The sequence below is a fragment of the Lygodium microphyllum genome, chromosome 24, assembly GCF_053477565.2.
Source record: "Lygodium microphyllum isolate KBCC chromosome 24, Lygodium_microphyllum_v1.1.10, whole genome shotgun sequence".
Lineage (NCBI taxonomy): Eukaryota > Viridiplantae > Streptophyta > Polypodiopsida > Schizaeales > Lygodiaceae > Lygodium > Lygodium microphyllum.
Genome location: NC_141158.1, coordinates 1,425,800 through 1,452,299, shown reverse-complemented (window position 1 = coordinate 1,452,299; position 26,500 = coordinate 1,425,800). Strand labels below are relative to the sequence as shown.

Sequence of the window (26,500 nt, the reverse complement as noted above, 5' to 3'; positions counted from 1 at the left end):
TGCTATGAAAAGGGTACACTAGAGTTGCAGGGATTTTGTGATTTAGACATGGCAGGAGATCTTGACACTAGGAAATCTACCAGTGGGTATGTTTTTACTTTGGCTGGTAGGGCTATCTCTTGGTGTTCAAGATTACACAAAATTGTGGCACTGAGTACTACATAAGCTGAATATATTTCAAACACCGAACAACCACCGAAGCTTCTAAGGAAGCTATTTGGCTTGGCCGTCTAGTCAAGGATTTTGGTCTTTCTTCACGTACTCTAGTGCTTGGTTGCGATAGCCAGAGTGCAACATATCTGGCTAAGAATGTCATGTTCCATGCACGTACCAAACACATAGATGTTCGGTATCACTTTATTTGATAGGTCTTGGATGATGGTCTTGTCACACTGACTAAGGTCAAAACCCAAGATAACCCTGCAAATGTTCTCACTAAATGTCTTGCAAAGGCTCAGCATGAGCATTGCCTTTGTTTAGTGGAAGTTGGTTAGCTTAACGGTACCACTTCAGGCCTTTAAGTGGGAGGTTGTTGGGTGTAAAGTCCCTTCGTCTCCGTGTAAATAGACTTACGGGTATCCTAACATATAAATACATTCTTTTATTCTTTGTGTACCATCACAAACGATACACCTATCTCTGCATTCACTTCCTCTAACTCTCAACTCAGCTCTGCTCTTCAGCTAACGCCTTGATCTTGCACTCCATTGCGCACTCACCCCTTCAATGCCAATGCCAAAGAGAGACCATTGTTGAGACACTAAATTAGGGTTTTACTTGGATCATAATTAAGACTCTTTAAATTGGCCCCAAGAGGACAAAATGCTAAATTACCTGAACTAAATGGCTTATTTTTGTAGTAGGTCAAATGCACCCCCAATCCTTTGTACATAAGAGTATAGTGAGTGCATCCCTTCATCCAAACCTTTCCATCATCATGAATCAGTTTGCCCCCACTTTCCTTCTTTAGGTTCACAATTGTTTGTACCCCTATCGGCAGATACCTCAATTCGTAAAGATCTCAAATCGTTGCCATCACTATTCAAACATCCTATTGCTAAGGCAACTTATCTACAATTGTCACCTACCTATTTGTGCATCCCACATGGCTACTGGTCATTTTGCATATTTGGGTCACTCGCAATGCATTCATTTTTTATGATGCCTTGGGCATTCAGTGTCATGTTGCGAAGCTTAAGGAATTCTCCAATGTCAACTCTACAACATGCTAATATCTTGGTCGGGCATGATTTAGGCCCTTAGCAAATGGCAATCTCCTCTATTCCTTTGCCATGACTGCAACGTGCCTGATTGAGGACCCCTCACTGGCACAACTTTAGTGGCCTATCAAGAGAGTATCCTTAGTGATGCCGCCCGGTACTCTTGAGAATAACGCAGGGTTTGTCACCTAGGCTCTCTCGAGTCCACTCTGCAACGGAAGGTTCCAGCCATAACCCATAAGGTCCCACTTGAATCCAAGTTTCTAATTCAAAGCTAAGGTCACCTATCAGTTAAACTAGCATCAATCCTTGAGCCACTGCATTCGCAAGTCAACTCAAACCAAAGTAGATCAATCCTGCACTTGGTTCATAGTGAGTGAGAAACAAGAGGGAGCGATACGTGTCAACCCCTCTATCTATGGGGTATAGTCTCGATACCAATCTTCTAAAATGATATTGATCGGGGTCTAAAGACAGTACACTAGGTAGTCACGCATTCGGCCACTTCCTAAATCTGACACCTTGAAGGAAATCTCTCGACTCACTGAGACCACCCATCCATAGGACAAACCCATCGAGATCTCGCCCTCCCACTTTCCTCAAGGGTGTTAGCTCCCTTAATTATCAACTAAATACTTGTTCATTCACGTAATTTATAGTCACAAACACAAAGACAATGTCAAACAATTTTTTGAAAGCGGTTACAAAACAATGTATTCATCATGCACCTTCTCCAAGATGTGATGCCACCCTGAAATTCTATCTCTTAATCTAGGACTCATGTCCAAATCTCAGGCACACAATCCACCGATCCGCCCTTATCTAGTATCAGGGCCTTCCAAGAAGTCTATCCTAGGCTTGTAATAGTTAGGCTGGTACTCAATAGACCCAAGGGATTTACGGCCAGAGTCCCCCTTTGGCACCCTTGTCACCTCTTAGCCTAACTAATATCCTCCCTACGAAGAGACCTCTCGCATTTGCTGCTAGTCCTAGCCTCCAGCAACATGGTCAAACCAGACTCTTGGTGAAGAGCTCCTACCACTAACCTTGGGGGAGATTTAGTGCATAACCAAAAATCCGCCCATGAGGGCACAAGAAATTTTGTGCATATACACAACCAAGGAAATCAGCCTATCGACTAGGAAAACATTCCTTTTCAACACAACAATCATAATAAGAGTCAACTAGCTAGGAAGACTATATTTCTCAAACAGTCAATAAAAGACAAATTTGACAACCCAAAAAAATGTCCTTTGAATACTTCACAAAAGAAGATGTAGTTCTAAACATCACAACCTTATTCCCTACATGCTTCAACAATTCATCATACATAAACTATACATAGCTCTCTTTATCCTAACCCCATGAATAACCTTTTTCCTTTTAATAAGTGAGCATTTTTTCGTGTAATGGTCATGGGCAATCTAATACCATTGTGACTTGAAAACCTTAAATCAGAAGACAGTTTTCCTTCCTTTTCCATTCAATCATGTTTGGGACTGTCGAGAGTAAGATTGGGAGTGTAACAATTATTAGGAGTCCTTTGCAAATTGTGGGTCAATTGTTGCTTGGTTTAATGAAGTAGCTAAGTTGTTATTGAGTTTCCAATCCCCATAGCACCTCTGCAAGACTCCAAGGGATATATGTACGGTTTGGCCTTCCAACCTTCGTTAGAAGACCTCCTTAGCTCTCTCTCTCTCTCTCTCTCTCTTTTTTCGTAAAAGGTAATTGGATTAATTACGAAAAAAGGTACAAGTTTGCATGATTACAAGATACACGATGGCTCTACCCCATCATGTGTACACACTAACTCTCTACAAGAACCAGACAACCAAAGAGTTACAAAGTCATGGCAAAGACACAGAGGAAATTGCCATATGCCAGGGACGTAAGTCCTCCCGAGGGAGGATGTCAGAGTGCCGAAGAAGATCTATCTGCCAATACAAGAGACTTTTAAGCCGCGCAATATGCCGCTGAACATTAAAGGCGGAATCAAAAAGAAAAGCATTCCGAATGGTCCAGTTATGCCAACAGCCCCAATATCGAAGAAAGTGAAACAAAATCTTCATGTGAGGCTGTGTGGGTGTGGGATATTTGGGCCGCCCAAAAACCCAATCAAACGGGCATAGCAAGAAACCAACCACCACTCGCCAGACGGCCGACAAGAATGACCAGATTTTCTGAGAGATGGGGCAAGAAATAAAACAATGACGGGCAGATTCCACAGTGGTGGTACAAAAGAAACAGGTGCCGTTGGAGATTCGACGTTTGGAAAGGGCTGAAGCAAGCGGAAGACCACCAATCATCACCCTCCAAAGAAAGACCTTATATTTGAAGGGTGTCTTGTTCAACCAGCACTCCATCACCGTTACCCTCCACCATGACCTGGATTTATGCAATCCCCATAGAGTATTAGCTTTAGTAACCAGCCATTGATGATCTTTAATCAGAAGATGATACATCTGGTTAGCTGAAGCCTTTTCTAAATTGAGCCAGCCTGCAAAGTCCCAGTCCTGCCAGGGACGATCCGTAGCAAGGGCAGGAAAGGGTTGTCTGCTCTGGAGCACCATCAAAGGCTATTCCCATAAATACTTGTATCCACGCGGGATCCTGAAAAGCCTCTTGACGGTACGAAACGATATCAACACATTGCGACCGGCAAAGGTGGCATCCGCTACCGAAGTTAAGCCCAAACGTGCCATGCGGTTGAATTTTGGTCGAAGCTCATGTTTACCTTCCCACGAAATTAACCGCGAGACTGCCAACAGTTCCGATTGAAAAGAATTAGTAGCTAAGCGATCCTCCGCTGGATGCCACTGCACCTTCCGGAGGACCTGTCTCCATGAACACACCAAATGGGCAAGCAGAGATGAAGAAGAACTGGCGAAGCGAGAATCGGCATTAAGAACATGCCACCAAGAACCCCGGATTTGAGTGTTACCATGCAGAAGCCCGTGATTCTCAATAAAATAACGGGCTATAACGACCCATGGATGATGATCCGAGCACATGGCGCGAAAAAGAGACCAACGGAGCGCCAGCATATGAGTTTGGGCATCTAAAATAGCCCCTCCACCCATGCGTTTGGGGGTGCACGCATGCGACCAAGAAATCCAAGAAATGCCTGCATGCAAAGAATCCTTCTTCCATAACATGAAACGAATAGACTGAGTAAGAGCATTCAGTGTAGTAGTAGTCCAGGGCAGCAATGGCAAGAAATATGTGAGCATTGGCAACATAATTGTCTGGGCTACTTTGAGGCGAACAGGGAAGGGCCAGGCCTGAGACTTCCAATACATAAACTTAGCCGCCAGTTTCTGTGAAATCCACTGTAGTAGCTGCTTTGGGGGAACATCAACACCCAAAGGGTACCCAAGATTCCTGGCAATGGAACCACGGGGAAGAACCACTCCCTGCCGGTCCAATGATTGCAAATCCGACTCCATGCAGCTGAGAAGGGCTGATTTCAAAGCGTTGATGCAAAGACCGGAAGCCTGACCAAAGAGAGCCCAAACATCTAATGCTTTGCGAAGGTTATCCTTGTCCGCACGTAGAATCATAAAGCTGTCATCAGCCAAGGATTGACTAATGAAGTGCTGTCCAGAGGGAAGCAACAATCCAGCCAACTAAGAAGAAGCTGCCATGTGAGATAAAATCGAAAGAACTAGATGAGTCGCAAGGGCAAAGAAGAGGGGACTCAAAGGGCACCCCTGTCTGACAGAGCGGGCAAGGACAATTGGCTTGGTAACGCCTCCATTCAGCATGACGCGCGAAGACGCTGCATCACTGATAGTGTAGATCATACAAGACATCCGAGCACCAAAGCCCATGGTAGACATAAGTTCTGCAATGAAAGACCAGTCCAGATAATCAAAAGCCTTTTCCAGGTCCAATTGAACCAGTACGACCTGCTGATTAGAATGCCTTGCATAATCAATCGCCAGTTGCGCATTTAATACATTGTGCAAAATGTTTCTGCCCTTAATGGAACCATATTGGAGAGGATGCACAATGGCAGGAAGATGCTTATGGAGCCGGTTCACCATTACTTTGGAAAAGATTTTATACATAGAACCCATCGAAGAAATTGGACACCACTGTTTCAACATGGACGGCGAAGGAACTTTTGGAAGCAGTTTAATAAGACCTTCTTTCCATGAGGACGGCATGATCCCCATTTCCCACACCTGCTGAAACAAAGCCGTCAATGGTTTCACGAGCTGGGTGGCAAAAAACTCAAAGAACTCATTGGTGAGACCATCCCAGCCAGGACTTTTATCCTTGGGCAAGTGTAACAGAACGTCCATAACCTCCTCCTCACAAATATCTGCCTCCAGAGTAGATTGCATTTCCTGCGGAACCTGATTGCGGACCAGATCATAAAAAACTGAACAAGCATGAGCAGTTTGGCCTGAAGGAGGAGAAGTGGAACCAAGAAGGTCGAGGAAATAATTCCTACACATATCCACAATAGTCTGCGGATCAAGGACCATTTGCCCCTCTGCATCCTGGAGTCTAGTCATATTCTCGCGAGCAGGAGAGGCATGGAGAGCTCGAAAGAACTTATGAGTCTGACAAGCACTATCTTGCAAAGTCTCTGTCAGATGTTGCAATTTGACCTGCTAATAAGATTTTAACTGAAACTCTTTACTAAGATCAGCCAGACGCATTGCCAGTGACTGCAGAAATACATCATCTGGAGTGTCCACCAGCAAAGAATGAACCAACGCCAGGAGATCCTTCGCTGCTTGCCGACGCCGCCGAGAAAGAGAGGCATGATGAATCCCATACTGCTGAGCAACCCGCTACACATTAGAGAGCAATCTTTCAAACGAAGCAGTGCCCTAAGATGAGAAATCCAATAGGAATCGATCAATCAATTGCTGCATATAGCCCTGAAAGATTGCATGCTTCAAATAAGACGAGTTAAAACGCAAAGGGAGTCTATCCAAAAATTGCTTGAAAGGTGCAATGGGTTGTGCAAGGAGCTCAAGCTGGAGAGGGAAATGGTCCGACAAGGCATATTGTTGCAACACTTTCATTTCGAGCATCTCAGGAAGGAAATCATCATTCTGCATGATGTAAATGCGGTCTAATCGCGACCATGTTGTAGCATATTGGGCAGAATGGAAAGTAAACCCCGTAGAAGAAGGGTGCAGCCAGGACCAGAGATCTTGCTGAAGAACAGTAAGAGCCAAGTCCTGCCATATACGACATTCTGGCGCATCCATTACCGAATGCTCTGATGTGGACTGTGAAGAATCAACACACATATTGAAATCTCCCATCAAAAAACCCCGTCTGCCAAGAGACAAGGAAGTCTGCAGAGTATGTCAAAGCTCCCGGCGAGCTAAAGGATCATTCGGAGCATAGAGGCCAAGTAACCATAAGATCTCTCCTTCGAATAAAACTTCAATGACCACAAAACGGCCATGTACATCATTCTTAATAAGAACTGGCTGATATTTTTCATGTACAATCATAAGCACCCCAGAATACTGCCTGGCATGTGTCCCTGCATAGAACAAACGAAAGCCATGGCAATCCACAACTTTTCCTGCTTCACCATGACTCTTGTGCTCAACAGCACACAGGACATCCCACTGATTCTCATGCAAAACAGTCCACAGGGCATGTTGTTTGTGGCGAGAGCAAATCCCTCACACATTCCACGTGGCGATCTTCATGTGTATTCCAAAGAAAATCAGGTACGAGGCACAGCTTGCCTCGATTCGACCTTTTCTGCGAGAATGTCCAGGACTCCGTCATCCAAAAAGTCGGCTAACACAGCAAAAGAGTTTTGACGACCAGCTTTGGAGGTAGATGGCATATCCACTGACTTGGAGTTGGGACGGGGATAACGACGATCCCATGGGGTAATGACGTTACCTTTAGTATCAAAAGCCAGCTTAGCAGGTGGACCCTTTGGACCATCCAAATACGCTCTCCTAGGTGGCTGTTGACAGGGAGCAGAAGAAACCATAGCAAGAGCAGAGTGCTCTGAAGACAATATTTCTTTCCTGCGCATATACGTACGCATGGGATTTGGTGAGGCAGTAGGCACAGTATCCACCATGCCAGCAACAAGCTTGTTGCCTTTTTTCGTGCGTACATCCACCCAGTCATAGCCACGGGAATCCAAACCCGAGACCTGTTGTTTCCCTTTGTCTAAGACTTGAGGTGGCTGGGTGGCATCCTGTGACGGAGCATCACACACCATGTCTTCCATAGGCAGCGCAACATGCTCAGCATCTGAAGTGTGGTGCTTCTCTGGGCATTTGGCCATGAAATGCCCCAATTTTCCACACAAAAAGCAATGTCCTGCAAAGTTGCCCCATTTCAAACGAAAATGTAAAGGATGCATGCCAGAGCAATTGATACGTAACCACGCAGGCCTTTTCCGAGCAGTGTCCCATAACATGCACAGACGGTTGCGATTCATGGCCCTAAGGCTTGGGGGGACCAAAACAGTGCCCACAGCGGCCATGGCATCCTTTAACAGTGGCCAATAAACAGCCGGACAATTTTCCACTTCAACCCACACAGGGCATTCACGTTGCAGCAGGCGCTGAAAATCTGCCATTGGGCGCCATGGCACAACATGGACCAGACGGCGATCAACGAACAATGGCAGTTTAGATAGGAGAGCAGCACGGTGCGTCTCAGATTTCAACAGCACTTCAAAAAACCCCCGAGGCCCAATAAAAATCTCTTCAACACATTCCCCTTGTAGCAAACTTTGCAGCCACTGGCGAATACGTGAAAGAAGTGGGATCCGACCAGTGAAGAAGAGTATCACCGCACGTTCATAAAAAACTGAAAAGGAGCGCAAGACATGTTTCAGGTCCACAGTGGTTTCGAGAACATCTTCCGTTGCAGAGTCGGAAAAGACTTCCTGATTATGTTGAACGTAATCGCCAAGTAGAGTGTTGGCAAATTCCAGCAAATGCTCCCAGTCAACATCCTGAGAGTCCACAGAATCCGAAGCAACCTGAGCATAGGAACGATCCTGATGATCCATTGTGTTAGCTGAGGTATGCTTAGTACATTTGCCCGCAGGCTGGAGGTCAGAAGCAGGCAGCATCTCCTCTGTGCACGGAACCATATCCTCTGGTTCCTCCGTATCAGAATCCGGACCAGGAGCTGCCACCGTTCGGTCTATAAAATCCAGATCCAAGCCCGCCATCTTGTATCAGTACGTATGCCGGTCAGAGGCCGATTGAAGAGCAGAGACACGCAGGCCTCTCTCTCTCTCTCTCTCTCTCTCTCTCTCTCTCTCTCTCTCTCTCTCTCTGTGCAGATTCTGCACAACTGCAAATCCAGGTTACAGCAGGGCTGCAGCAACACGACTGCCTGCAAAGTCACATAGAGTGCACAGAGTACAGTAGGAAATGGGCAGGATCAGAATTTGGTTCATCGAGCTGAAATGATGGTTCCTTTCGTTGATGATCAAGATTAGGGTTTCCTGCAACGTGGCGCCTATGCAGATCAAGAGGAGCTCGATCAGGTGAACCATAGACCAGCAGGGCGTTCGAAATCGATGGGCGTCTGCAACGTGGCGCAGCAGAAGATTGTCTGAAGGCGAGGTCCAAGCGACTATCAGGCGACTAACGGCTCGTCCCTTCAGTAGGCTCAGCAAGCGAGATGTCGAGGGAAGGCTTGACGTGAATGTTAGGGCAGAACGAGCTCCACGCAGGTCCGAGGGGAGATCTCCCACAGCGCGCAGGGCAGGAGGCACGTCGCCAGGTCACGAGGGAGCTAGATCCGCCATCGCGTCATTTCGGCTGTACTCTCTCTCTCTCTCTCTCTCTCTCTCTCTCTCTCTCTCTCTCTCTCGCTCTCATCTTTTCTTATTGGATCTCCACCAGTACAGAGTAGCATTGTTACGGGATTGGAGCCAATCGTAGCCACGTCCACCCCTCCAAAAAGTAGTCACAAACTTTTTCAATATAGCTAACCCCCCGGCCACTACCACCTTAAACACTACATCTCCTATTGATAGGCACCATCAAGGGACATCATCAAGTGGCATCACAGTAGACAGAGCTCCGATATTAAGCAAAGCACAACCCCCTAGGATACCTCCTCGACCACGTAGGCATGTTTATATGCGACACATTTGCACCACAATTGCTTACTACACACGAAGATTACCACGCTGACTCGGTCAGAGATAGCTAGCAAAGTTTTGGTGGATTCCATAGACTGAGAGGAAGATACTCTATACTCTTTCCTTATTTTTCATTTATCATTTCAGTTTATCATGTAGATATAGACTTTTTTTTTTCCTTCTCTGATGAGAGATGATGATACCAGTTGTATTGGTTATGTCTCATAGGCCATCCTAGCCTTCTAGAGACGTTAATAGATCTCTCTCTCTCTCTCTCTCTCTCTCTCTTTCTTTCGTAAAAGGATCTCTCTCTCTCTCTCTCTCTCTCTCTCTCTCTCTCTCTCTCTCTGTGAGAGCCAACTAACATCCCCACCCCTGAGCCCCCACCAGCCCCACTAACCTCCCGGCTGCGAGGGACCACCCTAGCCATAGCCACGGCAAGAAGCAAAGCCCGGCGCCCACGCCCAACCGGCCCCCGCCCCCACAGGAGGCACATGTCGAGGATACAAGGCTACGCCGCCACCAGAGGGCCCTGCCCTGCCGATTCAGCCTCTTGATGTTAGATAGACCCATGCGGGACATTTTAGGATGACCAAGCTCCATGAGCAGTTCCACACCATACTTGGAACACATATGAATTGTACCCAGCCTATATACCACCTTGTACCTACTCAATTAGTTTATCATAGCATTAGATGATAGCTTTACGACTGAGAAAACATACAATGTATAAACACAACTAAAACACGAGAACGATCGAAGAACTGTTCCCGCCATCACATCGTTGCTGCCCCCATCTCCGTTCAAACTACCGTCGCGCCAGTCCTCCCCGCCCCCTGCCTATGCCAGTCCCCCCCGCCCTACACCAGTCTCCTCCCTCCCGTTCAACATCCTTCCCCCCCCCCCCCCCTTCGACTATCCTCCTCCCTCCCGTTCGCCGGTCTCCCCCCCCCCCCCCTTTCGCCAACCCTCCCCCCTTGCCCTACAGCCGCCTGCTCGCCTTGCATCCGCCACCTGCCCTGCGTCCCCCCCGGTCCGCCCACCCGCCCTAGGCCTAACCCTACCCGCCCACCCTGGGCCTAACCCCGCCCGCCTGCCCGCACTCCGCCTTTTTCCCCTAGCTGCCCGCTGCCCCCCCCCCCCGCCTTGAGGCTCAGCCAGGCGGTCACACCACTGTTTGGAAAACAGAAATTTCTCCCTTCCCCCCCCCCCCCCCCGGTAGCACAGCAGCGTGATTGGCAGGTTCCCAGCAGGGGCGAGCAATGGAAACCTTTAGTCAAACACCGGCGCATTCTGCGAGTGCCCCCCAATCAAACACCTTGCGCATCATTCTCTCTAAGGAACAGCTCTTGGTTGTCTGGGCCACAGAGCTGGAGTTGAAAGAAACAGTGATCTTTGGTCAGGTCGTAGGACACTCCCCATCGAGGGCCCAGCTGCAAGATTGGCTCCACTCCACGCTACGCAGATCGTGGAGACAATCCTCATGGGCCGAGGGATCTTCATGGCTCGACTCACCTCTACGAATACAGCTCGTCAGTTAGTGGAGAGCTCGCCCTATGCCTCCACGAAGGGGGTCATCTGCATGGTTCCCTTGTATAGCGGCTTCACAATGGAGACATTTGCGTTCCACAACAGATTTCTCAAACACCCAGTCACCTTACTATTCCCAGGACTGGTAGTAGAGTACCGCTAGTTAGTGCAGGACTTTGGACGGCTCTTCGGCACAGTTCTTCCTGCCTCCTTCGCGGATGCAGTGACAACTACAGGAGTCCCAAAGGTACGAGTGGCCGTGAAAGACACAAAGAGTATACCAAAATTCCTGGAGATTGAGGCAGGAGGTCACTCCTTTAGGCAGCAGGTCATTGTGACAGGGCAACCAGGGCAGTGTATGCGCTGCCGTGACTTTGGGCATCAGGCAACAGGCTGTACACGCTTCGGAGCCAAGGTGGCTCCGCCGATAGGTCCGCAGGTGGACGCTGACGGCTTCACACAGATCCAAAGATGACAGAGAGGGAGACGGCAAGGGGGGCTACAGCCAGCTCCTCAGACGCAGACTCGACAACAGGGAGCAGGAGGGCGAGCGACGCCCCCTCGACACAACACTCTGCAAAACCCCCCCCCCCACCCAGCAAGACTGCAATCCCCCACAGCCACCACCCGCACCACAGACTACCTCACCTGAGATCCCATGGTCTCCACACCCACCCCCCCAACCTCCCAAGCTCCCCCCACTAACCCTGGTCCATAGTCCCCCCCTTTCCAGGACCACCAACTCCCCCCACACCCGCCACGTACCTCCGACCATCCCACTGCCACTCGATCCTCTTCCCCCCCACCACCAACTAGAAACTAGCCCAAGTGGCACTGGTATGGGGACTCCATAACTAGTCTAAGCAAGGTGTCTCCTCCAAATAGAGAGGGATATCTAGCTCAAATTGTGCTATAGGCTCTACATCTACAAATGTAGTGTTCACTCTTCACCTACTCCTGGCATAATCTGCATATCCGCTCAGCTCTATAGATGTGAGCTACTCTCTTGGTCTTGATCTCGAGTTGGTCAAAGGATACCCTAAGCTGAGCAATGTGTATTGCGTGTCATATGGCATATATACATCTAGGTATCCAAGTCTCACAATGAAATCGTCCATGGTAGTCTTCATGAAGTGGTCTCTATAGTGTCTTTGAGGGAAGGGGCTGCTTGGGTGATAGCCATGTATGTGTAAAGAAATACTCTGACACAGAAACACAAATAACAATCGTACGACAAAGCACAGATTGATAAAAGAACACAGTTAGGGTTAGGGTAACTCAGAGACAATGAGTACTGAAAATAACTGAAGTGATATAACTACTGAATATACAATGCTCATGCAGCAAACATACTATGTAGTGAATGAATACTAAACCTCGAACTCCTGTATCTCAAGGATCAAAGTAGGGGTAATGAGTTGGAGAGTGTGTCGTACTCTAAACGGATCCTGAATCGCAGCAAGGTAGCCTCCGAAGGTCGAACACCAACAAACGCAGTAGTGAGAAGCTACATTTGATGCAGACAGCAGTGAGGAGAGAGAAATACCAAAAACGCAAGCAGAACAGCCTACAGGAGAGAGAGACTAAAAACACAGTCAGGGCAGCCTGCAGGAGAAAACCGCCAAATGCAAGCAAAACAACCTAGCGACAGCCTGTAGGAGCTGACGACTGCTGGAGGAAATAGAAAACTGCCAGTCGACAGGCAAGACAGCTGGGTGACACTCTGTAGGAAGCAAACGCAAGGCTATGATGACGTGGTAGGCTACACGGCACCAGGTCTGTGCAGAAACAGTAGTTGCCTAGCTGGGATCAGCTCCAAACTGCGTAAAGAGGGCTCGAAATCAGGTGCCAACCGATGTAGACAACAATGGACAGCTTTGGCTGAGATGTCCTCCGCGAACGGGGTGTGGGTAGCAAGCTGAAATATCTGAAATCTGCAAAAACGGGATTATCGGCTGAATGGAGGACTGCATACGTATTTATAGAAAGTTTGGGCCCTCCCAAGTGGGTTTGTGCTTATGGGACACAAAAACTCTCTAGGATCGCGTTTCTTTTAAATAAACTAGGTTTCTTCATTAATTAAGCAATTTTTGGGACTGTTTAAGTAAAGCTAATGCAATTTTAGCTCAATAACCCCTCTCAGGCCCAACAACGGTACCACAAGAAAGATCTTTTACCCAAGGCGTCCCACCTCAAAGTAGCGAGAGCATCGAACAAAGGGTGCACGTGGCTGTCCAGTGGCCTACTAAGACTACAGAGGCAATGGTTATCTTACCAAGGAAGCCCAAGTGATCACCCCAAAGAGGACAGGGCATTGAACAAAGGATGCACGTCGACTGCCTAGTGGCCTACCAAGCCCTATAAAGGTAGATGGAATCAGCTATGGACTTTTTTTTTTTTTTTGAAAATTTGATAGGTTTAGCATTCAGTGTGGGTTCAAATCAGTTTTTGACCTATTGAGTATCCATGCCCCAAACGGGAGAATGATAAAGGATGGTCTCAGACCCAAGACCTTCACAAAACAAGCACACTATCCCTACCATTATTGGGTATCGATGAAGAAGAAAAATGGCTGTAGGTATAGCAAATATGTGAAGCAAGCAAGATAAGCAAAGCAAGCAAGCAAGCTAAGGAAAAACTGCCTTGGAGATTGCCATGGGTAATGCCATGAATATGGTGGATCCAGAATCGGATCCAAAGTCGACCACTCCAAAAGACCGAAAAGGGATAGATGCGCACAGATGCATGTTTACGTGAATAAAATGCCAATGCATAGGGTAATACAGAGGGTGATGCAAGATGTCATGCCCACACAAGATGCAATGCAAAGATACCACTTGGACAGTGCCCTTGCAAGGAAATTGTTCACTTGTCCAAGCGCCCTTTTACAATTAGGTCATCTTGACAGTGCGGATGAAGTTACAAATGTCCATAATACAATACAGGAATGAATGTCTAAAAACGGTAAGCATCATCACTATCACTATCAAGAGTAGAAGCCGCCCCTCTTAAACTGGAAGGGAAAGCAAGAGGGAAGCATCCTCTCCCCGTCAAGCTGAAGAAGTAGGGGAGAGTGTATCCAAACTGATCCGGGGTAACAGGCACCAAAGAACTGGCCAGTTGACCGCTTTGGTCAAAATATCTGCAAAATTATCAGATGTAGGCACAAACTCTAGGTGGATAGTGCCTAGCTCAATCTACTCTTTGGAAAAATGGAAGTGGACTCCCACATGCCGTGTACGTAGTGTAATGATCGGATTGCTCGCAAGGGCAATGGCACTCTGGTTGTCGCAATAGACAACGGTGGGAGAGTCGCATGGGAAATGAAGTGCCGCCAATAAACTCCTCAGGTAGATGGCCTTGATGGTGCCATCGAAGAGAGCCCACTACTCAGCCTCGGTCGTTGAAGCTGCCACCGTCTCCTGCTTACGGCTTGACCAAGAAATGGGAGTTGTGCCCAAGGTAAAGAGGTAGCCGCCATGGGAACACCGGGTGTCGGAATCTCCTACCCAATCAGAATCAGTGTACCTCTGCAAACATAAACCAGAACCATATATCAAGCCATAAGAATAAGTACACCGAAAATAACGCAACACACGAAGATATGCAATCCAATGTGACATCTTAGATGCTGTGAAATACTAACTGAGTATGCTGACTGAGTAAGCTAAATCTGACCTAAACCAAAGAAGTTTTCCTACAACAGAGCGATAGGTATGTGCATCAAAGGGCTGTCCTAGGGTATCCTTTAACAAGTGGACAATAGGATCAAGATCTGAAGTGTGCTATTCCACTAGCTGAAGTGCGTACTTCTATTGTGACATAAAAATGCATCCCCCAGAACGAACTACCTCCATCCCCAAAAAATAAGACAACAAACCAAGGTCTGTCATCTCAAAAGTAGCACTAAGCTTTGCCTTGATGTCTACTAGGGCAGCAGAATCTGAGCCTGTGATGAGTAATTCATCAACGTATAGCAAGATATAGCTGACCCCCTCTGTAGTAGATCAAACATATCAGTTCGGGTCATAAGGGGTAGAATGGTATCCATGAGTCCATAAGAACTCATCCATCCTATGGAACCAAGATCGCGGTGCTTGCTTCAACCCATAAAGAGCTTTATGCAAGTGGAATACCTTATCCCTGGAGTTCCCTGAAGGAAAGCCCGGTGGCTACTCCACATAGACTTCCTCCTCCAAATAACCATTCAGGAAGGCACTCTTGACATCCATCTAAGATATCAACCAACTGTAGTGAGCGGCTAGCACGAGAAGCAACCGGAAAGATGTCAACCACGCGGTAGGAGCAAAGGTCTCTTCATAATCAATACCATGCTTTTGTCGAAACCCTTGCATGACAAGGCGAGCTTTGTACTCATCGAAAGTTCCATTAACTTTTAGCTTGGTCCTAAAAATCCACTGTCTCAATGACTTTCTTGTGGCTTGGACAATCCACCAATGTCCAAGTCTCATTTCAGTCAATACTCTCTAGCTCCTTCTCCATGGCCTCTCGCCACATTAAGGGTGTTGAAGAGCCTCTTGCCATGTATCCGGCTCAGAATGCACTATATAATAGGCTGTAAACAGCGACGCAAATGAAGCCTGAGGAGCAAACCGAGCAAATCTTCTAGGTCCCTAGACAAGAGCCCCCTCTGAGGAAGAGTTCATATGAAATTGATCGAACAACCATGTGTAACGCAACAACTGACACTCAAATTCATAGAAAGTAGACATGGTAGGTTTTGAAACTATACCTTCCACAAAATTAAAGTATTTCTTCGAAAGTTTGTTCAGAAACAATGTGACTTGATCATCAGAGGACTTGGAAGTCCCCGTAGTGGAGAGTTCCGCAAGAAGTCGCCGATACTCAGTTAACTTAACTTTTAAGTCATCCCGGTCAGTGATTTAAAAAGTTGGAGCTCATGGTCAAGATTTGTACAACGAGTCCTATCCTGAGCCGCATAGCGATCAATCAAGTGTGCCTATCGCTCTGACGCTAAGTCAAAATGCCAACTCGCGCAATAAGCCCTGCATTAGCTCGACAATAGCGGAGGCATTCCTAGCCTTCCATGAGCGGACAACCTTGTATGGAACAAGTGCAAGATCGGGTTGGGGTTCCAACCCCTGCACCAGATCCCATAGGTTCTGGGAGTCAAGGACACGTCTCATCAAGTTCGACCAAGTGGTAAAGTTTGACCCATTAAAACAAGTCTTATCATTGAAAGCATGCTTGGCAAAAGATGAGTTGAAACCATGAGGTGTCGGAAAAGCGGGATAAGATGGAGGTGGAGGGTAAGATGGTGGTGGTGGGTGTGTCTGACAGGAAGAATAAGGGGGAAAAGGTGGGTAAGCAGAAATAGGCTGGGAGTGTCCACTGAGTGCCGATTGGTACGGAGACACTGGAACATGAATGTTTCCATAAGATGCCGATAGAGGTGGAGGCACTAGGACACAAAAGCCCTGTCCAAAGCTTGGCTAGGTCACAACAGAATGACCAAGAGATCCACTAGGTAATGCTATAGAAGCAAGTTGTGGTACCAATTGATCCACACTCGGGAGAGACTAGGGGGGATACCCAAGTTGCAATGATCCCGAAAGTGTGTGAGAAGAAGGTGAAACACTACTCAACAAAGAAAAGGATGAGGTCCTAAAGGCAGTGCCTATGTTTCCATAACCCCCTAGTGTGGTGTGATGTGCAACATGAGGTGTTTGATAGGGGAATGTAAATGGTGTAAAGGAAAGTGGGGAAGCAGCGGAAGAATGTGGTGGAACGGGTGGGTTTTAAATTTGTGGTGTAAAAGGTGCAGATGCATTTTGTTCATTTTTACCATTTAATGATTGAAAATGAAATGATGATGATGATGATGCACCATGCAATGTAGAAATAGGAACACCAAATTCATTCTAATTTTGAGAAGTAAACTGAAAAGAAGGAAGGGTAGAAAAAGAGGTACCTAGCTTTTTCTTATAATCCCCACGACGTGTGTTAACATACATGAATTGGTCCTCAAGAGAACATTTTCCGTAGTCAACTAATTGTACTCTATCTTTCTCATGATTTCTACCAATATATTGCAAAGCAAAAGAGGTAAAAGACGAAGGAACAAGAGACGAATCTAAAGTACCTTGCACCGAAATGGACGGAAAAGGATGAAAGAATGGAACATACTCCAGATCTCTTTCTCCAATAGGAGGGCCCATCCCTGAGGGAGGTCTCAACAGCCCTACAATATCATCAGATTTATGCACAACATCTGAAGAGAGAAATTCATGCATACCTTCATTAAGTAGCTTCTCCTGAAGGGCAATCCTTCGATCAAGCTCCTCAATCTTCTTTCGTCTAAAGTCCATGATCACACAATATTCTTCAATGGAAAGCTTGTATAGCCTTTCTTCCGTGTTGTCAGAAGTGTCTTCCACCATGTCAAAACTTTGTGGAGCAAGCTCTTCTGCCCACTCTCGCTCGGTTCTTAGCATACGTTGTTCTGGAGACTAAATTGGTGTTGGTGTGTTCGAAGTCATTTAAACCTACTGTTGTTCTTACTTCATGCGGAGAGCTTTCAGATCAAAGGCCTAGGTTTCCCAGAGAGTACCAGGCTCTAATACCATGTAAAGAAATACTCTGACACAGAAACACAACAATCGTATGACAAAGCACAGACTAATAAAAGAACACAGTTAGGGTTAGGGTAACTCAGAGACAATGAACACAGAAAATAACTAAAGTGATATAACTGCTAAATATACAATGCTCATGCAGCAAACACACTATGCAGTGAATGAATACTAAACCTCAAACTCCTGTATCTCAAGGATCAGGGCAAGGGTAATGAGCTAGAGAGTGTGTTGTACTCTAAACGAATCCCGAATCGCAGCAAGGCAATCTCCGGATGTTGAACACCAACAAACGAAACAGTGAGAAGCTGAATCTCATGCAGACGGTAGTGAGGAGAGAGAGAGACTAAAAACGCAGGCAAGACAGCCTACAAGAGAGAGAAATACTAAAAACACAGGCAAGACAGCCTGCAGGAGAGAGAAAACTGCCAAATGCAGGCAGAACAACCTGTAGGAGCTGGCGACTGCTAGAGGAAAGAGAAAACTGCCAATCAACAGGCAAGACAGCTGGGCGACAGCCTGCAGGAAGCAAACGCAGGGCTGTGATGATGTGGCAAGCTGTACAGCAGCAAGTCTGTACAGGAACAGCAGTCGCCAAGCTGGGATCAGCTCCAAACTGCATAAAGAGGGCTGGAAATCAAGCGCCAACTGATATAGACAGCAATGGACAACTTCGGCTGAGATATCCTCCGCGAACGGGGTGTGGGCAGCAAGCTAAAACACCTCAAATCTGCAAAAACAGGATTATCAGCTGAATGGAGGGCAGCATATGTATTTATAGAAAGTTTGGGCTCTCCCAAGTGGGTTTGTGCTTATGGGACACGGAAACTCTCTAGGATCGGGTTTCTTTTAAATAAACTAGGTTTCTTCATTAATTAAGCAAGTTTGGGGCTGTTTAAGTAAAGCTAATGCATTTTTAGCTCAACAGTATGTTGTATGTCGATTGGTAAAGATCCTATCGCATGACCAAGTTCCTCTCAGTGTGGGAGAGGTGTATGAAGGGGAAGTCAAAGATCATACTTAACAAGGGGACAGATGGTCCATGTCGATCACATATCGTGTAAGCCATTGCTCGACTTGTGCATACCATGAAGTCTCCTATCATGCTTAAGCTAGTTGCCTAGAGGCCTCGAAGGCCCCTCTAGGTGGTCTATCCAGATGCATATCATGTACTCTGTGTATGAAGCTAATGGTCTAGAAAAGGGCCTCCATCATCATGGGGGTGCAGCAAACTCAGCTCTAATAATCACATGTGGTGCTGATGGTTTGTTACCGATCATTTGTGAGAGCATAATGATCTATGGTCTCTTGATCTATGTCCATAGGTATGTAGCCAAGCCAAGGATCCAAATAGGTGCACCATACATCATGGCTAGTGTGACCAATGTGTCAAATAGCAATCTCCATATGCAAGGCTCCTAGAAGTGTGCCCCGTAGCACTCTCTCCATCATAGCTAGTGCTGCGTACCCTTGTGTGAGTTGGTCTTTGGCTGCCTGTGTCATGGTGAATCTCCCAGCAGATGTAGTGAAAGTGATCCTTAAGTACACATACAAGTCCACAACCTCCACATCTCCTCCTAGAGTGAAGATTGATCTCCTCCTCACTCGGGCTGATGTGTGGAAGATCAAGATCTTGGTTTTCCAAAGATTAACCATCAATCCGCATTGTACCCTCCTGTGATTCAAAGACTAGAATAATATTGTTAGCATAAAGCATAATGGAGACAAGTATACCTACTATCTCCACCCCATCGCAGACGCCTCGTGTAATGTGATCTTCTATCTCATCGATATAGAGACCAAAGTGTGTGGACGAGAGAGGACATCCCTACTTCACTACAATGGTGCAAGAGACCATGTCTGAAAGTCCTCCTGGGCATCCCACTCAGCCTATCACCCTCTAATACAGTGCATATGAAACCAGCCTTCCTTCTCAGATAGGGTGGTTTAACCTGATTAAACACTTAATTACAGCAATTAGCAAATGAACATAAACTGAAGTGCTCACTTTACCTTCATAAACTTGGACAGTGGACACCCTATTGGCCCCAAAACTGGCGCTCCTCTCGGTATTTCTTTAATTTCAATTGCTGATGGATAAATTACAAGCCGAGATTTCACAATCTCCTTGGTTGATTCAAAAGCCCCCTTGCTGTTCCAATAATCAGCAAAGCATTCGGGCAAATTGCCCCTTGATTTTCACCCAGGACTTGCTCTAATGGAACCCCAACTGGTCAAATGCTGCCCCAAATTCACAATAGATGGGCTGGCATTTGAAATCCTCACAATTCCACGAATTTCCGATGCTGATTTCAGTGTACAATCCCTTTGAATAATGGCACGGGTCCCAAGGTGGCTGCTAAACCCTAATTACTGCTGTAATTAAGGGTTTACAGCAGTAAACTCTCTGCTGTCCACCAAATTTGGCTATACTCTGCTACCCATGGCTGAGAATTGCTGAGAATACTTGAGCATAGACTGGAGGAGATGAGAGAATGCTGTAGAAAGAGAGAAAATCAGCTGAAATGTATCTTCTGAATCGTAGCTCTGATGGCAAATTTGATGGCACCAACAGCTTCAAAAGGGGGGTAAAACACCAACTATACTAGCGAGCCCTCCTCTCCTACCACCGCCTCTCTTAAGGCGGAAGAGAAATCCTGCTGCCCCCTGTCCTGTCGCGGTGCGCGATCGTTCATCGTCGCCTCTCCGAGTCAAATCTGATCACCTCCTCTCCCTCTACCAAGCTCCAAACGGCTGCAATTCCACTTCCACCACCCTCCAACAGCCTTCTCCCTAGTTGCATGGGAAAGTTTTGCCAAGTGGCAGCCTTCCTAATGCATTTTCAGCCATTAAATTAATTTTTTAGAATTAATTAATTCTGCAATTTAATTTCAGCCCTTTTGACCTTGCCCAAAATTAAACATGCCCATCTGAAATGAAATTGGCTAGGCCATTTGCAACTTGGAGTGGTTCCCAACCTCTGTTGACCCTTAGACTAGCATTAATTAATTAATTAATGCTAGTCCCCAGTGTCACCACTGGCACTTAATGGCCAAACAATTGTCTTAGGGTCCAACCTGGCACTAACTGACCACCAAAACCCAGTTGGTATAACTTCACACAACTTTTGCCTTTAACACCCACTGTATCCTCGGGGTCTTTGGCCCGTTCCCATGAAATAACTGCCATGTGCATCACATGTGCTAAACAACCTTGCACATTTGATTAGTAACTTAATCAAATGTTACTAGCAAGATTAAAGCATCTCAAAATTTCACGTCCCCGTGACAGCATAGATGCCCCACATCATGTCTGATGGGATTCCCAATGTCTACAATCTCTATAATAGTCTATCTTGTGGTCGAGTATAGGAAACCCCCATCGGAAACCAAGTTGTCCTACTGCTCTAAATCTCTGTCTCTTTGCATATGCATTGAGCTCTACCTCTATCACTGCTCTATATATTTGCCAATGTGTGGCCCACCATTATAGTTCTATAGTTACCTAGATCTAGGGGATTCTCCAAACTTGTGGATGGCCAGGATGGCATGCATGGTTCACTCATCTAGGAAGCCCTCTACTAGAGCCCTATTGAACATAAAAGCAAGGAGAGGAGCAAAATGTCCACTGCATAAATGAAGTGCTCACCCTGTATGCCTATGTGATCCATCAATTGTCCATGTTATAGACGCTCGATCGCTCTCCTCACCATATTATGTGTGAAGAAGGTGGATGTGGCAGGGTGGGGCTCTGATGGGTGGAGAATCGGTGGCTAGTGTGGTACATCATATAGTCCCTTTGCATACGAGTGCCGCGTTTCTGAGTCACTGATGGGTGTGGGGTGACATGGCTCCCACAATCTGCGCTATGCTGTGGCTACATCTTTGCTCATGAATAAATGGTATAGATCCCAATACTATGCCTTCTCATATGCTTGTCATTTACAACGAGTCAAGATACAAAGGTAGCATATCTGTCTTGAAATATTGAGAACTTCAACGTCACATACTCTATGAGTGGCATAATGGTCCTAGTGCTGGAAACCTACAAGTCAAGTTTTAGTCTTGTCAAGAGGCATTCTTATTGGCATGGAATGTATAAGGATGAACTCGGACTGTGATCATTTGGAATAGCTGCCAGGCCAATAAAGCTCAAAGATTAAAAATGAAACAACTTCTCCACCCTTTTAGAAATTCCTTCAGAAAAATGTGAGAGTATCTCCATGTTGGATTACCTAGGACACAAAGTGGGCACAAATCTATGTGAATAATTGTGAATGGGTTTACCAAAATGGCTAGGATTTTGAAACCCCAAATTTGTCTAGATTGTTCATAGGGAATCTATACAGATTGTATGGCCTACTGGCAAATAATGTTTCAGATCAGGATAGAAATTTTTATAGTCACTTTTGGAGAGTTGTGTTTAGGAGGCTAGCCACTAAACTTAGCATGAGTACTGCAGATCACCCACAAGGTGATCGGCAAATTGAGAGGGTTAACCAAATCCTAGAATATATGCTTCATGCATATGAAGTAAAGACAAACTAGCAAGGATGACATAGCAGGCAGCCACATGATAATGCACAGCAGCCAACAACAAGGTTTGGTCGGGAGAACAGTGGCATGATCTGGTCAGGTCCAATCTGGCAGGACCAGGTTGACCTGAAACAGGTCAAATTGGTGATTGGCTAGTCTTAGCTCAGTGGATGGCTGCAAACTCATGACTCACCTTGCTCCAGCTATTGAGCTTGATACTTTTGCACTTAGCTCTTTGCCTCTGGCAATTCCAGAGTTTGCTGTTTGCAGCACGAACTTACCTTGTGCATCGTAATTTCCCCCACCTCGTCGACTCTCATGTACATTGTACACTCACTGATTTTCTTAATTCCTCTTAGACATTTGCTGACTGAGGTGCCAATGCAGTTTAAAAATTATCTTGAGTGTAAGTCGTAACCAAGTCTGGATTACGTCAGACCATAATGTCGAATGGTAATTGTGTTTGGGATTAGACACCTGCACATCTACATGCCAAGAATGTCATTTGTAAATAAGCTTCTGCAACTCCCAATGTCAAAGCAACTCTATTCCAAATGACTAACAATTTCCTGAAAGGGAGTAATTAACTGCACCACAGAATCTCATGGCAATCTTTCCATGGAGACCACACATGCACACTTTTTTAAAGTAAAAAAGCATTGTTCCAGTCACTTACAACAGCCCTCACAGTCAGGGTGTAAAATGAAAACCTCTTCACAACTAAGCTAAGTTAAGATAATCAACAAACATAAACTTCTGACAACAGCTAACTTCTTGAAATTCAGCTGTAAAATACCTATTTGCCCAAGAAGTTCAACTTTCACACCCAAGTGCTCCACTCTCTTGCCTGGCAATGGATCTATCCACACCTGGGGATTACATGATAAATCACACGTACGTAAGTGTCATTCAATTAGTAACAAAGTAAAATATTTTGAGACAACTATGAATGCCATAATAAGCATGGGTGTATTCATAGATTTTGTGCTATAAAGTACATGATCTTACTTATTGCCATGTTATAAAGCAAGAATTTACCTCCCCTGCTACTGTCTCTCTACTGTGAAAGACAGGAAATGTTGAGGAGAGACCATTTTCTTTACGAATGGAGGCCTAGCAACAAAGAGATATATGGCCACCAAGTAAGAAAAATATATCCAATATCTAAACCTTAACGACCATTGAATTGTTATCCACATTTACAAAAAGTAAAAACTGAAATTAACAACACACTCCACAGACAAGGACAAACGTCAGAAATCAAAAGGACAACTTGACACCAAAAAGTAAAAATAAATAAAAGAGTATAAGGAAATCGCGTGGGTTGACTCTACTCAAGATTTAGGGATAGGAGCATTATTTAAAGAGACAATGGCTTGTAGTACACCATAAGGCTAGCTCACTTTATCCTCCAAGCTCCATCCTCCATAGCCATGCCCGAGACGAGAGAAGAGAAAAAGAAGAGAGGAGATGGTGGAGGGCTTCACCTCCAAGATCGCTCACACACATGTACAGCTGTATCTATCTAATGTCGCCAGGTCACACACATAAAGATAGACTGACTCAAGAGTAGCAGGAGCTTGATATTCTAACAAATGTAAATAAGCTAATTCCCACAGGAAGCCATTAAACTGAAAATACAAGAAATAGACATAAAATGCCAAGAAACTATGCTTTTTTCTTCATTTTTCCGCCATCTAGAATTGAGGTTAACACTGAGATTGGATGAGGTCCAAGCTACAGCAAAATAACACCTGGAATGATTGAGAACCTTAACGACCATTGAATTGTTATCCACATTTACAAAAAGTGAAAACTGGAATTAACAACACACTCCACAGACAAGGACAAATGTCAGAAATCAAAAGGACAACTTGACACCAAAAAGGAAAAATCAAATTTGTCACCTGGAATGATTGAGATAAAGGGGAATTGCTTTAAGGAAGTGTTCCTGTGGTGTTTTTGGGCGTGGTGTGTGTGTTATGCTGTTTGAGGTTCTTGCATGTACACTGCACAAACCTCATGAGCAGCAAATGGAAAGACATCATTCACACCCTTAACGATGATGGGCTTAAGGTTCGCATGTGGGTAGTATGTGAGCTTTGCATTGGATTGTCAAATAAGGTGTTGCTTAGCATTAATGGGCAAGATTATCTCTTCCTTGATTCAGAACTTAGCTTTATAACAAAGCTAGCACAAAGCCCATTGAGCACTTTCAAAAAAACCTGGTTCTTATGAAAAAGGTTCCTCTACACTCTCTTTAAGATGTCATATGGATTGAAGCATGCCCATTGCTTATATATACAATTTTTACTTTTAAAGATAAAATAAATGCTTGATTAGTACCTCACTACTGAACTTGCAAACAGCTACTAAGAGACTAGCCCTTGGACATAGGTGCTCCATGTTGTTCGTTTGGCATGAATAGTCATCAATTCTCAGCTTTTTCCTTCATTGAACAATGCAATTTGCAATGTGCAGGTCAGCTTTACGCTTCGCTGAGCACAGCATTTCTCTTGCAGTTTACAGGTCACAGGGGTCTAAGAGACAGTTGCACGAGAGCACACCCTGAATCCTATACAAATATGATCTCCAAGACATAAAAAGGCAAACATGTTTGCTTTTGACAAAGGCGCATATTTCAATAGAGTTTAAGCTGCTAGCTCTCAACTTTATCCTCTTAGCACATAGTTAAATTGTAAAGCGACAAAATGCAACCATTATGAATCTTTCCAAAGAGCTGTACAGCTGTATTACAGGTATAATATGGCAACAGCAATCGTACAAATGTCCGTACATTTGGTTTGGTATGCAGAGTGAAGGGCACTGAATGGACATTTCTTTACTATGAATGCTTTCTCATGATTAGGATTTGTCACCAATGTGGATCTCTTGGATGGCCATGAGCATAACTTTTCTGAAGTAGCATGGACCTCTAGGGATGGCTATGGGCATAAATCTCGTGAAGCAGCCATGGCTATGGGCATCACAAGTTCAACCATTACAGACTATTCAGTCAATACTCATAGATATCAGCATTACTTCCCAGGTATTGGCTGAAGGTCTCAGCATGTGCTATGGGTTGAAGTTCCACCACATAGACCCAGATATGTAAGCAGTGCCACAATTGGAAAGTGGAGTCTGTGGAATGCCTATATTGCCACACCCCAAGCATGAGATACCTGGATGCTTCCATTTGCTTATTCAGACATGGGTTTTTTAAATTCGTACTAAAGCTTAATCTTTTGAGTGTAAACGATGCCGACAGGTGAGCTACCTCAATTGTTTATATGTCATCGATTATGTCTAGAGTTTGCAGGACCATGGGGTTGAGAATCGAACCCAAACACATCGATTTAGTGCTGTGTTGTGTGTTTACGTAGATGGGATCGGATGATCCAATCTGATCAGGAACATCCAATTTTCAAAATCGGAATCGGACTAGGCTATCTGTCCGATTGGACATTCACACCAAAGTCCATCGGATGGAATCACACCATTCGATCTGATCAGGAATATCCAATTTTCATAATCGGAATTGGACTAGGCCATCTGTCCAATCGGACATTCACACAAAAATCGGATCGAAGGCTCCAAAATCAGAAAAAGGACATGTTGTAGAAAATAACTCAAATACCTTACTACCACTTGCATGTTGTAAAATAAAAAGATGGCTCTAGCAGGTGTGCACAAGCAAACCCACCAGTGCAACCATGCCAGCTCCAGATCAAAAACAGACTCACACTTAAAGTCTGATCAGAGACTAACCAGCAGCATAATTCGTATGTTGGAGGCTCTATGGGATTCGAGAATGTATTTACATCAATCAACATTTCTTTTCTTTTCTTTCATATCAAACATGAACATTTCTTTGTTTTTCATTTCTATCAAAACATCACATTTGTATATTCAAAAATTGTGTTGCTCCATCTCTTGCACGCAATCTTGCTCTTTTTCATGTTGACAAAAATACCATGAAAGATCAGTACTTATCGCCAAATCTACTTGCCTGCTTTCGTGTTTCTGCATCTGTAAACTTGATTGAGACTGTACATGGCTGCTTGAAAGCTCCAACAAGATAATTCTGTCACAAGGCTGAAAAGTTAAGAGAATCATTTCTCAAAATCATATCCAGTGCAATAACATAAAGTTTGTCAACCATACAAAACATCAGATAGTTAATGTGTGCACTGGTGCACAAATAAAAATGAGCACGTAGCCGCCGTCCCCCCCCAAAAAAAAAGGAACAGTCCAATTTTCAAAGGCTTTGATGCACATTCTGGTACATAGTCAACATTCAAGACCACACTTGATTTTGCTCCACAAATTCACTGGCTGAAAAAGACTATTTGCTAGCCCATGAGAATGATACCAAAGGCCCCATGTAATTCCAGAGGGCATAACTTATCAATGGCCAACAGTATAATCCCATTCTCTTCAGCATTTTTATTTTCCACAAGAGCTCACCACCATAGACATAAAATACATCTA

The 26,500-nt window shown here is 45.2% G+C and overlaps 1 protein-coding gene across 3 annotated transcripts in view; it reads right to left on the bottom strand.

Annotated features, from left to right (window-relative positions):
* The window catches only part of LOC148014791 (vacuolar protein sorting-associated protein 26B-like), a 136,331-nt gene that overhangs the window by 95,855 nt on the left and 13,976 nt on the right, over positions 1 to 26,500 (bottom strand). For 2 of the 3 annotated variants that reach the window (XR_015688484.1, XM_087666120.1), the window contains exons 3-5: positions 26,019 to 26,093; positions 23,048 to 23,122; positions 22,806 to 22,878 (exon numbers count right to left, since the gene is read on the bottom strand). Coding sequence is in view for 2 of the 3 variants with exons in the window: in XM_087666120.1 (XP_087522246.1) it covers positions 22,806 to 22,878; positions 23,048 to 23,122; positions 26,019 to 26,093 (223 nt within the window). In the remaining variant the exon portion in view is untranslated. The remainder of the gene's footprint in view (positions 1 to 22,805; positions 22,879 to 23,047; positions 23,123 to 26,018; positions 26,094 to 26,500) is intronic. The other variant, XM_087666121.1, reaches the window with a different exon arrangement.